General features: G+C 41.0%; 1 protein-coding gene across 2 annotated transcripts in view; it reads left to right on the forward strand.

The window, feature by feature from the left end:
• Positions 1-16883, forward strand: part of LOC145897571 (low-density lipoprotein receptor-related protein 4-like) — a 39872-nt gene that overhangs the window by 20009 nt on the left and 2980 nt on the right. For both annotated transcript variants that reach the window (XM_082985917.1, XM_082985918.1), the window contains exons 9-31: positions 996-1121; positions 1476-1595; positions 1889-2035; positions 2503-2739; positions 6770-6889; positions 9532-9688; positions 9996-10213; positions 10490-10666; positions 10825-10984; positions 11110-11278; positions 11557-11744; positions 11918-12055; positions 12382-12566; positions 12822-13065; positions 13290-13420; positions 13685-13834; positions 14012-14123; positions 14258-14426; positions 14679-14911; positions 15048-15312; positions 15952-16145; positions 16354-16489; positions 16664-16840. In XM_082985917.1, the coding sequence (XP_082842043.1) occupies positions 996-1121; positions 1476-1595; positions 1889-2035; positions 2503-2739; positions 6770-6889; positions 9532-9688; positions 9996-10213; positions 10490-10666; positions 10825-10984; positions 11110-11278; positions 11557-11744; positions 11918-12055; positions 12382-12566; positions 12822-13065; positions 13290-13420; positions 13685-13834; positions 14012-14123; positions 14258-14426; positions 14679-14911; positions 15048-15312; positions 15952-16145; positions 16354-16489; positions 16664-16840 (3953 nt within the window). The remainder of the gene's footprint in view (positions 1-995; positions 1122-1475; positions 1596-1888; positions 2036-2502; positions 2740-6769; positions 6890-9531; positions 9689-9995; positions 10214-10489; positions 10667-10824; positions 10985-11109; positions 11279-11556; positions 11745-11917; positions 12056-12381; positions 12567-12821; positions 13066-13289; positions 13421-13684; positions 13835-14011; positions 14124-14257; positions 14427-14678; positions 14912-15047; positions 15313-15951; positions 16146-16353; positions 16490-16663; positions 16841-16883) is intronic.

Here is a 16883-nt window from a genome sequence, read left to right on the forward strand (position 1 = left end):
ATTTGCAGCAAGGTACTATGGCAGAATGGAATGTACTGTTCATGCTGGTGTAAAAGCTGATCTAGTGCTGTTGTCACTAGCTGCACTGATGAGACCTCATAGACCGATAGTTTGTTTAACTAAATTACCAACCTATACTCATCGGTTTAACTATGTACACATGTATCGGTTTTTGTCACCCAATAAGGATGGTGGTGGTTACGGCACATTTGTGACGTTCAGAACCCGGCACTTTAAACACGCACAGCTTTCAAAACACGACTAGCGTTTTCCATTTCAAAACTCTAGTACAAACTTCCGTTGTACGGGAATGGAAATGGCTTGTAACCACTTCGCGGTCGTCCGGCCCTTGCTTTTTAACAAACTTTCGCCTGAAGTATCCGTTTTCAAAACAGCGCTCATTCTTTCCTTACATAGAACCGGAAAAGCCTCCGTGTTAGTTTAACCCACGGTTTCAAACGTTTCAAACAGGAATGCGTGATGTCTCTGCCCGTTACGTCTTGTTTTTCTTCTTGTGGTCAGTTTTTAGCGTTTAGTGGCAGTTAATGGAGCTTTGCGGTTGTCGCTTGCGCCAAACATAATACGAGGTTTTGTTCCTTTCTCTTTTTGTTTGTTCATGAACTTCAATCTTGTACAACCAACACACAATAGAAAGGCGCCATGTAGTTCATGTTCACGTGGCGTACGTTAATTTGTATACATCGTTATGTACACAGTATTTTCTTGCTTATTATCTGCACAGGAATTTGACGCTCGGTTGGGCATTGTCTTTATCTCTGCTCATAATACATATACAGTATTTTCTATTTTTTATATATTTTTCCTCTTTGTGAGCTGCAAGATGGCCACTCTTTCGATTCATGTTTACATTATTGTAACCGCATACGCCAATTTCTACACTATTATATGTTTTTTAAGCCTCTTCTTGTCTGTAACTACAGACAGGCCCTAATAAGTCTAATTAGGTGACTCACTAAGTTTTTTTTCTCGCCCAGAACGTCTAATGACAACATGCGACGACGACCAGTTCCAGTGCTTGCCGAGCAACCGTTGCATCAGATCGAGTTGGAGATGTGACGGTTCACCTGACTGTGATAGTGGAAGCGACGAAACGAATTGCGGTGAGAGTCCGGAAGATGAGGGTTCGAATCCCATGCTCACACTCACTAATAAAGTTATTCAATTTATTGTATTTTAGTTGGTTTCTCGACTCTACAAACACTTACGCCTTAACTTTTGACAAATGTTTTTTTTGTTACCACCAACCACGGCGACTTCTCCCGCCTTTACACAATCACGTAAAATTGCCTCCAAAACTAATGGTGGCAATTCTGTCGGGTGATGCGTTACTGAAAATTTCTGTTACACATAGCATAGTATACTTTCCTCCTGTATATACTAGCCAGTTATTTTGAGATTGGGTCCCTTGGCTTGTATCTGTTATTCCACAATTCACATTATCTTGCGGTTTGTAGATGTATGCGGAAGCGGGCAGTTCAAATGTATGAGTGGGGAATGCATCGCCATCGGTAAAGTGTGCAACAAAAAACCAGACTGTCTCGATGCGTCGGATGAGAGGCCTATTCACCCTTGCAGTAAGTGATGATTTCTATTGTCAAACGAAGCTCAATAAACCATTAGTTTTACCTGAAAAACAAACCGGTCGCCTGCTGTAATGAAGTTGTTACGTCCAAATTAAATTTTGCTTTTTATTTTTAGGTCCAGTTAGTGACCTCTTTTGTTGTCGTCAAATTTAAAAATCCAAAAGAGTTTTGTTTTTCAATATGCTGCGTTGTTTTTTATACGATGCAAACCCCCATAGTAGTCTCGAATGTATCTTTCCCATAATGTTAACACCGTAAGTTCAAAACATAGGACTTTCTTGCAGGCGGTTCGATCATACCGGGCTCAAATTATTCATCCTGCGATGACAACAACGGTGGTTGCGAACACGTATGCAAGGAAACGCCACAAGGATTCCTGTGCACGTGCCGAAGGGGATACCAGCTCGCCCCCGACTTGAGCACGTGTATCGGTGAGTACAAAAAGGGTTTAGAAGACAGTCAGTGGGGTCAGTGGTACTGTACCCTCCCATCATTGTCCCTCAAGGACGCGCGGAAATTTGTTTGAAACGCGCTTTTGTGCTTTTTCCAAATATTTTGTTGAGGAACGATTCTACTTAGAAAGTTAAAAAACGCGATGGAAAATTTGTCCAACTGTTTTGTACTTCGACCCTCAACTCTACTTTTGTAATTATTTTTAATTTGTTTTGCGATTTTATCATTTCATTTGTTCCAAAGTACTTTGTCTCGATTTTTAATTGTACATATGATAAACTAATTGATTCAACGTTAAGCATTTTCTTTCGAACAATTATATTCATATGTTAATACATTGGTGTCGTTGGTATCAAGACAACGCCTAATCGAGGGCTACGTTCTGCTGTATTTGTGGAACCATCTCCCGTGCAATGATCTTTATAAAAAAAAAAACTTTTCGCAGACATCGACGAATGCAGAGTTGAGGGATCTTGCAGCCAAATATGCAACAACACAATGGGAAGTTTCAACTGTTCCTGTCTGGAAGGCTACACCCTCCGACCAAACGGGAGGACGTGCAAAGCGAGCGGCCCGGAGCCCGCCCTCCTCCTCACAAACCGAATCGATATCCGCAAGATGACGCCGGATCGATCCGAATACAAACCTATTCTACGCGACTTGGAGAATGCGATCGGTCTCGGTAAGTTCTACATTTTGTAATCCAGATAAATCAGTGTCATTTCGTGCTGTTGCGGTTCTCCAGTCTTTACGCGATTCAGACGATCTGGAAAATATTACAGTGGATACGCTAACATGATGCGGGGCACAAAATGGGATATTATACTTTGTATTCCAGACGAATCGATCTCATATAGTGCTGTGAGAGTTATTTACATCAGGAATGTGCAAAAACACTTCGATGCGACCCACAAAAATATTCCTAACGTCTCGCGACCCTAACAATAAAACATCTGCGTTTTTGGGGGGATTTTTTTAATTAAATTCAAAAAAATTGCGCCTTATCCTGAAGTTTTGTCAGTGACTGTAGCTTCAACATGTTCCCATTTCATGCATGACCGGGCGCTCGAAATGCGCTTAAACTCTCCTGTACTTTCTTCGGTTGCACGAGAAACCATTTGCTGCATTGCGAGCAACTAAATGCTGCGCCCGTGTCTTCACTGTACACATCTGAGCTGGGAAACCCAAACCAGAACAAGTACCGCAATATCAGGCTTAAGGCTATTTTTATTTAATTTGCATTCAACTGTATAGTGGCACGTTTTGTCACTTGCTAAACGTCCCGAAAAAGTGGTTACGTTTGCGGGAAAATCCAGCAATTTTTTATGGCATGTACTCATGCTTAGAAAAGAAAGCGCAATTGTTGAAGTAGAAGTCCTAATTTCATTTCACAGTACAGAATCCTAATTTTATGACGTCTTAAGCTAGACCTTTAAGGTCAAGCGTAATTGGTGGCTCAAACGTAATTACTTTTCTAAAAACATTTTTTCCAGCTGTTTGGCAAACATAAACTGCGTCAAATTATCCTAAGTCAGGCCTAAACTTGAGCCTCTCAGCTGCATGGGAGTGTGCTGCCTCGTTGTGGAGGCGCAATTATCAGGAAACGCACACACCAGCAGGGTCGGCCGAATACTGTTCCTGTTGGTAACTTAAGATCTTTGTTTGGTTTTCTTTGGTCAAAATTTTGCGTCACTTGTCAGTTCGCAATGGTAATTGGCCTGAGTGATGGCATCGAACCTGTCGCTTGTGGTTTTGGGATAAACAGCATCAGGAACTCGCATGCACATTATTACGCATATACCATTTTGTCTGTTACCTATTGCGTAAACCTTCCTTGTACGCGATGTTTAAAAAGTTGTACAAATACCAGGCGTGTCTTATTTTGTGGCATGTTGAATGATGATTGTCGGTACCATCATTGTGTTATAGGCTAGTAAACCTTTCATAATCCCACCTCTCATAAACACCCCGTCTCCCACGACTAACATTTTCCCAGGTTGACAATGTTGCGCGGGGCCACCAACCTAGCAGCTGCCGTCGTAGAGGTCAGTTTGATCGACACGTGGTTGCAAGGTCATATGGGCCGTAGAGGTCACGAATGGCCCTGGGTTCGCAAGCTTGCAATGGTATTTGTTTTTCCCGGGGCGGCTGTCAGCCCTTCATATGCTTCAAAACTGTTGTGCTTTGGCTTTTCACCCACAGTAACCCTAAACTTTAATGCCCTTCGGCTGGCCGTCGGGGTCACAAAGGATCAGCGACCCGGTCAATGAGTGTAATTTCCACCGTGACCCAGGCTGAGTTTGGTTGTAGGCCAAATTTCATTGGTCAGTGTTTGTAGCGGGTAATGCTAGCTTATAGGCTTATGTATTTTAGTCTGGCGTGTTTTTATAGCAAATCACTTTTGGCCTGTTTGATTGTAATTGTAATTTGTGAATACGTTTTCAAGAGCAATCCGTTATGGTCAAGCTTTCCAAACTTGCTGCATAAATTTTTTTTTCGGTAAAATGTCTTTGAAAATTATAAACAACTTCGGTATTTTTTTGCATTCAATTGTCCAATAGCTCTGCATCCGGCCAATTGTGGACTGTCATGTTCAAAAACCTTATTGCCCTGGAAATGTCTCACACTCAACATTTAAAAATTATCCCCGGTCGTTTTGCCGCAAACGTGTTTGCATATCAACCTTCCTTGAGTGTTTGGTAAGCGGCGAGGTTGTATGATCGTGCTGCGGTGTTTTGGAATAAATATTTGGCATTCTTGGGTGGCAAAGCCGGCTTGGGAATCTCACGACTTCTGACCCTTCTAACACTTGGCTAATGGCCTTCACACTGTGAAGCCGAACTTCCAAAAATGTTAGAAGTTCAGCCCGGCCAAACAATGCAACAGCACTTCTTTCGAAAAGTCGTTGCATTTTTAAGTCATTGTACAGCCTGTTCACCACGAATTTCAAATTCGTTTTAATTTAGCTTCATACTGTGACAAACATTCTTTTAATGTACTAAAGCTCGAATAAATTTTATCTAAACTTGTTGCAAGCGTAAATCTATCGATGGCCAACTAAAGCGGTCTCCAAAAGTCCTATACTGGTCTTGTGCAAAATTGCTCGGCCAAAACTGAATGCAACCCAACACATTCCATCCCCCAAAACGACAAAAGCTTTTTTCGTTCGATTTGAAGCAACTGCCAGTATTACGTCACAAAACCGTTTGTCAAGCTAACAATCTTTCAAGATTGAAAAGAATGTGACAATGGCCTGAAAAACAACTAAGTCGTACATACTTGTGGAGATTACAGTGTGAAAGTTGACTGGGTAAAGTGCATAGACTTTGCCCAGTGCTGAAAGACGGGGGTCTATCATGGAGTGGGTGCGTCCCACTTTTTGGATCAACAAAGGCGGTAGTTTTGGACTTGTCACACCATTGCATGCCTTCTGAAATGAAAGGTTATGCAGTTTGCTGCAGAGTTCATCGAACCCATGGTGTTAAAAGTGCCAATTTTCGGATGTTACGGTGCCTTGAACCTGTCAAATATTAAAAGTTATCAAAACGAAGTTACAGGCAGTGCGTTGTAACATTGAGGCTTCTTTCCCTGGTATAGTTAATCTCATCGGTACTGTAACACTACATTCTGCGGGTTACGGAAGGATTCGACAAATGCACTGCGAAACTGATCGTTCTTGTGTGCAAACTGGTAATACAACATTTAAATGAATTAAAAGCGTTCATTATTTTTGCCTTTATCTGCTTAACTGTAATATGTCGAAAAAAAAACAACCTTCGTTATAATTTTGTGTGTCAAAGCTGAAAAGCCATTACCTTGCGAACTGGCATAGGTTGAGAACCACTGTACAAACAAAGTAAACCGGCAACATTTAAAGAGGATTATGTTCACCCCCTAGCAGAAGCGATAGCTCACAATTAGCATTTAAACCTTTTTCGTCTCGCTTTGTACCCTCCCCACTCTTAAGATCGTTTATCAGGGAAAATTTTAAACAGCGGGATTTCGCGAAGGGGCCTTTGTTCGTAATTAAAGCGCCGTAAAAGCGCGCGACACGTTTCGCCGAGTCCGTAATTGGCGTCCGAGAACAGCAAGGCGTTTCGTCGAGTCCCTAATGGTCCGAAAACAAACAGGGGCCGGTAGAATTCTCCCTCCTCTGTCCATGCCCCACTCAAACGCCGCGCGTTCGCAACAAGAACCGGAACGTCAACAAAAGGGCCTCTCCCTAGGTGGTCAGGGATGATCCAAAGACGTTCGTGTAATTGACTCTTCTTCGCCACTTCGTAAGGTGTCAACAATACACATAAGCGGAATGGCTTTTTGTTCGTCGGCATTTTGTGCACAAAAAGACCGAATGTTTGTCCGTTCAAAGTTTGTTTAGGCCATACAGAGGAATTCGAGAACTGCTTCTGCAACGCCCACCTTTTCATTGAAGTTGCCCTCGGAATCTAACACTTTTTTCCCATTTCCTGGGCACCACTTAAGTCCCATGGCAAATCAAATACTGATTTCATTCAGGCCTACATATATTTTGCTTGGGGAATTTTCGTTTAATTTTATAAAGAAGCTAAAATCGAAAAAAATAATCTGAAGGTGTAAAAAAACCCTTTAAAACACTTTCGTTGCTTCATAAAAAAATGTAATGCAAAGGGACATGTTTACATTGAGCCTTTCGGTAGTGATTTTCATTTTTAACCGCGAAAATTTTCCTACAGATTTTCACAGCGAATTGGGTCTGATGTTTTGGACTGATGTATCGTTGGATCGTGTTATGAGGTCATACATGAACGGAAGTGGTAAAGAACAAGTCGTTTCTTCGGGATTGGAAAGTCCAGGTATGGCGGTGTAATATTAGCTTACAAGTCAAACTCGCCCGCCAAACCATACGCCTCTGAGTTGTGCGCCAAAAAAGTAACTTTATCTTGGACGGAATGACCCCGTGGCGGAACAGAAATCGCTGCAGTCATTTAGTGGTTTGTAAAATAACACGGAGGTATTGTGACGCAACACAACACCCTGTGACAACACAAACAAATTGCTGCAGTGCTCTGAAGTAGATTTTTTGGGCATAAAATCAACTTCTTGAAGGTGTTTTGGAAATTTTAAGAAACGCCAGTGGTAAAATAAGGTATTGGTAAATGGCCTTTTGTAACTTTTGGGTTTATTCTTTTCTGAAACTTCTATATCGCATTAAGCGGTATAGCCAGAAACATTGGCCTAAAAACTAACTAACTTCCAGTTATCTTTGGGCGCTTGAAACATGTTACCATGTTTAAGAAATTAGTGTGGTCATTTCCAATTGTTCCGGATTTATTGGACATAATCCAGTTTGTCCTGCTATACATGTACAGTAGGTTAATGCATGGTGGGTAGCCTATCAGCATCAAAGTGATGACGCCAGACCCCCGGCTCGACAGCCGCAAGGGACTGTCTGAACACTTTACATTACGTGGTTTAACATTCCCATGTCAGCACGTTTTAATCAATACCAAATCATCTCCTTGTGTGCAACCAACCTGCTGTTGAAAAGTAAAAATAACTCGACTGAAGGTGGTTTGAGTTTTCAAACTAACAGGAGCTTTACGTTAGTGATGCTTTCATCTTTAGCTTTTTAAACTCAATATCCAATCTGAGCTGCAAATTGACGATACATTTTACAAAAAAATAGGAAATACATGCATGTGTCCTTTGCTCATTTGAAATGCAATGCCAATTCAAAATTTAATCTAGTATTATCTTTAAACCTATAAATTGCGAAATTCGAGAACAATCCAAGCACAAAAAAACGCAAAAAGAAGGTTGGTGTTCAATTTATGTTAAAATGCCATGTGTATATTCGAAAACCTCAATCTCTTTTTTCATAAAAAAACGGACGGACGTTGGCCTACCGGTTTAGGATAAACCACAAACACTTATGAACGTACAAAAGTTTCCCCTTTTCAAACAGCGGCTTCCGAAATCGCTAAATCATAATCGCGTTCCTTCATTCGCTCTTCCGCGCTTAATCTTTATTAGACTCCTTCCGCTCCTCCGATTTGCCGCCAACGATGATTGCTTTCCAAACATGCGGTCCTATGAAAAACGGCGTTGTGGTCGTTTGTGGCATGTTGTGGTTACGGAAGCTTGTGCCACGTCGCTCAGCCCTTATTAGGAGGGTATGGGAAAGTATTTGCATCAGCTTGGTTGGTTGTTGTTTTAGCAAAGGTTGTTTAAAATCTTTAAATAAATAAACGCTGTTGTATTTTTTTACATTCACGCCTGAAAACTTAACAGAAAAACTATCAAATATACCAGAGACAAAACGTCACGAAAACTCCTGTTATCATTTTCATAGCGTTTGGTTGTTTTAAATGAGTAATTATTGGTTACGTTTGTTGTCAGCGGCATTGTGTCTTTGCCATTTCTGTTTCAAATTATTTAATCCAGTATGTTTTTACCAATAAACGTTTTGGCCTTGGCTGTCGCAGCCTTTGCGGTGGTAAATATGAAAAAACAATTATGGCGGCATGTCCTTTCTTCAGACTGGAAGATAACCGAACTAGCGGGCGCAAATTGGTCCTCATTTCCCCGCTACGATATCCAAATGTGCCTGATGCTCGTTCGAATTAAGACAAGGTTGCTTTAAAAGCTACTGTGAATAAAACTACAAAAACGTACGCTAAACCTCTTTGCCGTAGTGTCTGCATTTACTCATACCCATAACCAATATGCCGATATGCAGTAGATGTGTTTAAAGGCAACCCAAGATGGCACTTTAGTTCAGACGTTACTTATCTCAGGATGTGTATCTTATAACTACGTTGTACCAGCTTTTAAATTGTTCAAGGTCGTTTTAGCAACTTCAAGGTCAACACAACATAAACCTTTCGCACAGTCTGTCACACCATTCCAATTCCTACTCCTCGACGGAAAACGTCGTTACGCGCGTCTCTGTGACGTAACGCAATGCAACAAAGGATCGATTGTTTGGCAACAACTTGTCTGTGTCGTTTGCACAGCCACAATGCCAATTATTCTCTCATAATGTAGCCGCCTTTCTAAATTGTTTTCCTTCGTCGGTTAAGTTTTCTCAAAACAATCCTTGCCCGCTAGAAGCAATTGAGATTGCAACGCGATCTAAATGCATGGGTGCAATAAGATGACGTAGTGTAAAGAAAACTGCAATGTGATGTCGTCATAAAGAAAAGGCACTAAAATATTGTTTTTACTTGAATTTTGAACAAGGCTAAACTTTGCATGCTGCTTTTTTGCATCAACTTATTCACGAATAATAAAATTTGACAAGCTTTTATTAAAAGCCGAAGGCAGAACTACGGTATACGTGGTGGCAATATTATGTGAAATAAGGCATTAAAACGCTCCTGCACATAAAAAAAAATTAAAGATACAACCTTGAAGTTGTGTACATTGTAATTACTACGGCAACAGGAAATGTCGGAAGTTAAACCAATTTAAGTAAGTCAGTTTCTTCTTTCAGCTGGAGTCGCTGTTGATTGGATCCACAATCTTTTGTTTTGGACTGATTCTGGAACCTCAAGAATAGAAGTTTCGCGTTTGGACGGAACCTTGAGGAAAGTTTTGATCTGGGACAACTTGCAGAAACCGCGCGCTCTTGCGCTCCACCCGCAGGAGAGGTAATAATCTTTTGTTGTTAACATTTTCTTGTTGTATTTTACAAAAAATCTTTGTGCAGAAATTTTGCATTTAAATTACAATTGTGGCCTCTCTTACAAATAAACCGACGTACCTCGTTAAAAACTTCGCATAGAGTAAGTTCAAATGCAATATTGCCTTAATCAAATATACAAATCCCCAAGTAAATATTGTCTCAGCCCAATCACACATATTTAGATTTTATAAACTTGTATTTGGGCTCACAGTTGTTTATGAATCTTCAATTTTTGTGGGTATCGTATTTTATTACGTGAATTTTATTTGCAGTTTAATGTTCTGGACGGACTGGGGCGAGATCGCCTGTCTTGAGAGTGCTTCCATGGATGGAAGCAACAGGAAATCTTTGGCCTCTCGGAATCTTCATTGGCCAAATGGTCTCACAATCGACTACACCAGAAACCACGTGTACTGGGCCGACGCAAAATATCACATTATCGAGAAAATAAACTTGGACGGGGGTGACAGAAGGACGGTTATTAGCTCCGGTAAGATTACCTGAGTGTTGACGTTTTGTTTGTGTTTCACATTTCATTTGGTTTCTGTATTATTTGAATTTGACATGCTGCGGCTCAAGGAAAAGATAGGTAACAAGAAAGAGAATATCAGCGCATGTTGTTTGTCCTAAAGATTTACAAAGCCATGTGTTATATTCCAATGCTATTTTTAAGTAATTAATATATTACTGCTACATCTCTAACGTACCTGATCAAGCGTTGCAATCACTACTTATTGCTAACACAATCGTCTTTGCCTTGTGATAGGGCTCCCGCATCCGTTCGGGGTCACCATTTTCGAAGATCGACTGTATTGGACAGACTGGCACACGAGGAGTGTGAACAGTGTGAATAAGTTCACCGGTGTTGGACTTCAGACAATTAGTAGCAGTTTGCATTTCCCAATGGATATTCAAACCTACCACCCCCTCCGTCAACCCAAAGGTATACAACCGTTATTGGACTTTTCATGATGATAGGGTTGTTTTAAAAACATTTTTTGTTTTAAAAAAACACCGATGAATTTTTTACTAATGGTGATAGCACAAAATGTTTTTGGGTCACTTCTGTGATTTAGTCAAAATCTGCGTGTTTTCATTTAGGTCTGAATCGTTGTGAGCAATCCGATTGCAGTCATCTGTGTTTACCGAAACCAGGTGGATACACGTGTGCTTGCCCTACCGGCTTCAGGACGGTTAACGTAACCCAGTGTGCTGAAAATATCGAGCGGTTCCTTGTTTTCACCAGGAGGGAAGACATCAGGTATAGGTTTTGTAACGATTGGGAGAACCTAATGATTTCTGCCAATAGGTGAAAATCCCCATCAAAGCTTTGTGATCCACCACACTGTTTAGTATGAATTTTAGTAATTATTCGTTTTCTGTCAGACGAATTTCTTTCGACTCGGCGGCGCGAGCAGACAGCGTCATTCCTCTGGAGGAGTTACACGGAGCGATTGCGTTGGATTGGCACAGCTCGCATCCCGGTTACATCTACTGGTCCGAGGTTGATTCGGACACAATCAGTAGGGCTGAGTGGGACGGCAGTAACGCAAGGGTGGGTTGAAATTGAAGAAAAGAATTGTTATTACAGGGTATATGAAACGTCGTCACCAAACTTACATTCCATTTTTTTTGTTTATTTATGACAAAACAGTTTTGTAAGTTTTAGGCTGTACTTTTATTGTCATTAGCTCTTGGTTAGGTGCAAAGAGCAGTTGTTATCCCCGAAAAATTGTTGGTCATGCTGTTATACGTAATCAAATGTAATCTACTCATTGAAATCGGACACTGATAGGCAAATCGGGGTCACCAATAATGTATGCCATCTTTCAGGTCCTGGTCAGTAGCAGCATCTCTTCTCCTGTTGGCCTTGCCATCGACTGGATCACCGATAAAATGTATTGGACCGATTCTGGTCTGAACCGGATCGAGGTGGCCTTGTTGGACGGCTCGATGCGCTGCGTACTGGTTTGGACCGGTTTAGACCGACCTCGAGGCATTGTTGTGTACCCGAAAGCTGGGTAGGTTTTAGTCTATACTTCTGCTGTTCTTTGCTAAAATCAACAAGAAAAACTTCCTTGATTAAAATTAAAAAAAAAAGTTTTAAAAAAACAACAATCAAATATTGGCAAAAATTGCAGATATTTGAATGTGTCTCATGTTGGTTCAATTTAATCATCATGTGATTTTCCAGGCTACTGATTTGGTCGGATTGGGGAGAGGAGGTCCAAAAGATAGAGCGTGCTGGTATGGACGGAAGCGATAGAAGAACCATTGTCTCTACTGGCCTCAAGTGGCCGAATGGCGTTGCCATTGACTACACCACGGAAAAGTAATTTAAAATTTAATTTAAACTGAATTGGTCGAATAAAACGTGTCAGGCCCAAAAAGACCCACAGTATAGTAGTATTGTTTGCTGGCACTTGTATTGACTACTTTCCCACCTCTTATAAGAATTACAGTGGAGCAAATACGTCGAAGTTTTCATGAAATATTATTTCGATAAATTGGCAGCTCTTTAAACGTTTTCACCAACATGAAATTATGCGCAAATGATAGGATTTAGCGTCACACGGCATCACACACAAACTCGCAGTACGAAAAACTATAGGACAGCAGGTCAAATTTATTTTCCTAACAACAACGGACTTTTCACAGGATTTATTGGACCGAAGCCGGGATGTCGTTCCAAGCTATCGAGTCATGTGACTTGAATGGAGACAACCGGAGGAAGATTATCGAACACAACCTCCCTCATCCGTTCGGGATTACTCTGGATGAGACGAAGATCTACTGGACAGACTGGGATTCGAAGTCGATTAACAGCGCTGACAAAGAGACCGGTAAGTGTCATGGATTCTGTTGTTTTGGATGATTTACTGATAAATTTGGCGATTTTTAAGCAAACTTGATAACAGTTTTATTATGTACTTTATTAAGTAAACACTCCCATGGTCACTTCTTTCTCTTGTGGATACATGGGTTGTTTTTTTTAAATTTGTTCAAATTAAATGTGATTTGAATGTTTTAAAAGTTTGGTACTCTAAGAGACACAAATTGATGAAGCGATAAAACTTGTAATACGAAACTTCTCGTAGGCGAAAACCGCCAAGTTCTCCTCGAGAATCTTGAACATCTGATGGATATCCGATACTTCCACCAAACACGACCTCAATCCCCAAATCCTTGCTCAATTCGAAACGGAGGTTGCTCTCACCTCTGTTTGCTGGCTCCAAGAGGGGAGCTACCCTTGACCATCGAAAGCACACCTTATTCGTGCGCATGCCCAACGGGACTTTCTTTGGGGCCGGATCTGCGCGAATGCAACACGAAGATGAACAAGTACGACAGTGTTATGTTTGGTTTGTCGTGATTTCCAGTATGAAAAAACTTAGATATTATTAATTTCAAATGTATAAATGGCTCAATGTTTTGCAGTTTATTTGTGTCGATAATTGACGACAGTGGACTTGTGTAAAATGCATCGTAAAATCAAACGTTAAATAAGACATAAGAAATTTTTCCAAACTATTTACCATTGAGGTAACCGGTGTCTCCCCTTGTAGGTTCCTGGCAATCGCACGGAGGTTGGACATTCGCGTCATATCACTAGATGTCGCATACTCAGCCGACATGAAGTTGCCCATCGACGCTTACATGGCCAACGTTGCGGACGTGGCTGTGGACCCCAACGACGGTGTGTTTCAACTTCGTTTTGTGTCTTAATTTTAACCTGGATTCCCATATTATTTGGTTGCGTAACTAGTCATGCACGGAACAAAGCTTTTATAATAGGATTTCGAAACTGAATTTTCGGTGTATTTCTAGTTGTAACTATATTTAATATTATTGAATACTAATGGTACTAGAGATCGAGTATGCGTTTACTTAATACCTACGGTTTTAATTATATCTGTCTGGTTTGACTTTAGATTAACATTTCCTTATTCTGTATTAACAGGTTACATGTACTGGTCAGACAACGGGGCTCGGGAAATTTCGCGATGCCCATTGGACGATTATTCAAAGAGCGAGGTGGTGATTGGTTCCGGACTCGATATGGTTGACGGGATGGCGATTGATCATGTGGGGCGCCTTCTCTATTGGACAGGTTTGACTCCTTTACCTTGAAACATTAATTGAGCGACTTTTTGTTAATTTTCTTCAATTCATTCCGTTACTAAAGGTTAAACTTCCTTTATTTGCGATGCTTAATACAAAGATAAAAAAAGATTATCTCCATATTTTGTATATTTTGCTGATTTGTTTCTTTGTCCACATTTTGCAGACGACGGTCGTGATGCCATATCCGTGTCGACATTAGATGGACGAACTCGTCGGATTTTGGTCAGTGAGGATCTTGCTTCCCCCAGGGCAATTGCTTTGCATTACGAATTAGGGTAAGTGATATTAGTCTATCTTCTGTTGACGACAATCTTTACATTATTTGGCGCTAAAACGGAATGAGTATTGAGATATATTTTCCATAAACGTGCTCCCTCTTCTCCTAACTATAATCCTTCCTTTTCCCCAGTTACATGTATTGGACTGATTGGGGGAGTTCCCCTTCCTCGAGAATCGAGCGTGCTGGTTTGGACGGATCGAATCGTTCAGTCGTTGTAGCGAAAGATCTCATTTGGCCAAACGCGATCGCCATTGACGAGGAACGCGGGATTGTCATATGGGGCGACGCTCAAACGGAAGTAAGAAACACTATAAAAAGCATGCGCATGAAAATGCTTTCAAAATAAAAAAAAATTAAGTATTTTGATAGACAAGTGTTTAATACAATCGTGGTAAAGTTAGTAGTGTTGATAGACAGAAATTAAGAATTTAATAATGTTAATACCGTATACTGCAACCAAAAAAGTATTAATTGTTATATTTTATTTATTCCGCTCAATTAAACAATGTTCCGCGATATGGAGACCAACTTATTTTTGACCATTTAACAGAAAATCGAATGCGTCAACTTGGATGGCGGCAACCGCACAGTCCTCTACGCCCAGGCTTCCCATCCGTACTCCCTCGCCATACTCGATGGCGTCATCTACTGGAACGATTGGAGTTCGCGCAACATTTACCAGATGGCGCTATACAACACCAGCAGTGTGAGCATAGTTCGTGCGAACATGCCTCATATGATGGGAATGACGGCAGCCAGGATGAATGTCTCGGGAAATAACCGGTGCGTGCGAAATTGTTTACATCTGCAATTTAAAAAAGTGATTTAATTCTAATGCCAATGTTCAGGTTACATAAGCATACATTTCCCAACTGTTTTGCGCCGGAAAACGCATTTAACATGGATGACTTTTACGCAGATGCGGCAAAGACAATGGAGGCTGCAGTCACTTTTGCTTGCGCAGCCCCACTTCAGACATCGGGTACAAGTGCGCTTGCCCGACGGGAGTTCGCCTCCAGGATGACGGCAAGACTTGCAGCGACCTCCCCGAAAACTACTTGCTTTTCGCCAAACGCCTATCCGTCCGCAGGGTGTCGCTAGAGGCCGACAATGACATGTACGTGGAGCTGCCGCTTGGGGAGCTAGAGAACACGATCGCTATTGATTATCATTATGATCGTCAGGTTTGTGCATGTTGGTAATATGCTTCTAATAGATGGACCAGTGGTTCTTAACTTTTTTTTCTTTCATTTCCCACTTTAAGTTTAAGCGGAATCCTTATTTCCCACCAGTTTTTAAATTTTTTAGAATTTACTTATTGCATTTGCGCTATGTCTGATATACTTTTATAACATTTCAAGTACACTGCGTAACCAAATACGTGTACGACACAGAGTGAATACAAAATATAACATTTCTCTTGCAACTACTTTTGTACATTTCGGTGCCCGACTAATTTCCCACCGGTTAAGGATCACAAAGATAAACGGGTTTCTCCACTTGTTTCGGTCCGTGGACCGCATCGTCTTGTATGTAAAATAATATTTGACTTTGGTGATGTATCCATACAAAATGAACTTCATCGTTGAAAGTATTATTGTTTGGTAAAGTCCTGTGGACCCAAAGGGATCAGTTGACCCATAGTTGACAAACCTGTTATGCAGTTTATTGATTTTTCTGTCGCGGGCCCTTTTATTGCTGAAAGGGTGCCCTCAAAACACGTTTCTTGTTATTTTTTAAATATTTTTTACTTGTGATGCGCTAGTGGGGCGGGATAGGAGTTTATGTCTATCCTTATAATATCAGATTTCGTTACATTTTAGCTTCTATTCTTCACTGACGTTTATCTTGACGTCATCAAACGATCGAACTTGAACGGTTCTGACGTGCGTACAATAGTGTCCAGTGGTTTGAAGACGATGGATGGCATAGCGGTTGACTGGGTTGCCGACAATCTATTCTGGACTGACGCCGTGTTAAATACGATTTCTGTGTCGCGACTTGACGGCAGTAGCAAGTAAGGGAAACCACCTTTTTGGAAGACGGATACGTTTTGCTTACATATTGATAATATTGCGTTGGTTGTGAATCGGTTGAAAGATGCTTTTTATCCTTTTTTAAATCCGACATTGCAGAGCAATAAACCTAGGTATAACGTATTGTAAAAACGTCATTTGTCTCCCCATAAGCAATGTGTGTAACTGTGTTCGTTATCATTCGAACAGACTCGTGATTATCAGCAACAACTTGGACGAACCTCGGGCTTTGTGTGTTCACCCGTCGCGCGGCCTCTTGTTCTGGACCGACTGGGGAGGAAAAGCGAGAATCGAAAAGGCTAACATGGATGGCACGGGAAGAAAGGTACAAGCCCTGCTGTAGTGGATTGTTTTGAGACGAAACTTACAGTTAACAAAATAACACGAAAAATAGTCGATAAATTAGTTTAAAAACTGTAACCTAAAAACTGATGTTGCCTAATTCATCCACACAAAAGTTCAACATTATATCTCATATTCAACGTGGCGTTTATTACAGACACTTGTGCGAAAGAACCTGAAGTGGCCGAACGGTCTGACCATCGACTACAAACATTCTCAAATATACTGGGTAGACGCACATGATGACCTAAGACGAATCGAGACTTGTGATTTCAACGGAAGAAAGAGAAAAGTTGTCGTTCCCTCTGTTCCCCACGGATTCTCCATCACCTTCGTAAGTTACAGATGAATTTAAAAGGCGACTGTTTTATGACCAA

Source organism: Ascidia mentula, chromosome 4 (assembly GCF_947561715.1).
Source record: "Ascidia mentula chromosome 4, kaAscMent1.1, whole genome shotgun sequence".
In the NCBI taxonomy this organism is placed as follows: domain Eukaryota; kingdom Metazoa; phylum Chordata; class Ascidiacea; order Phlebobranchia; family Ascidiidae; genus Ascidia; species Ascidia mentula.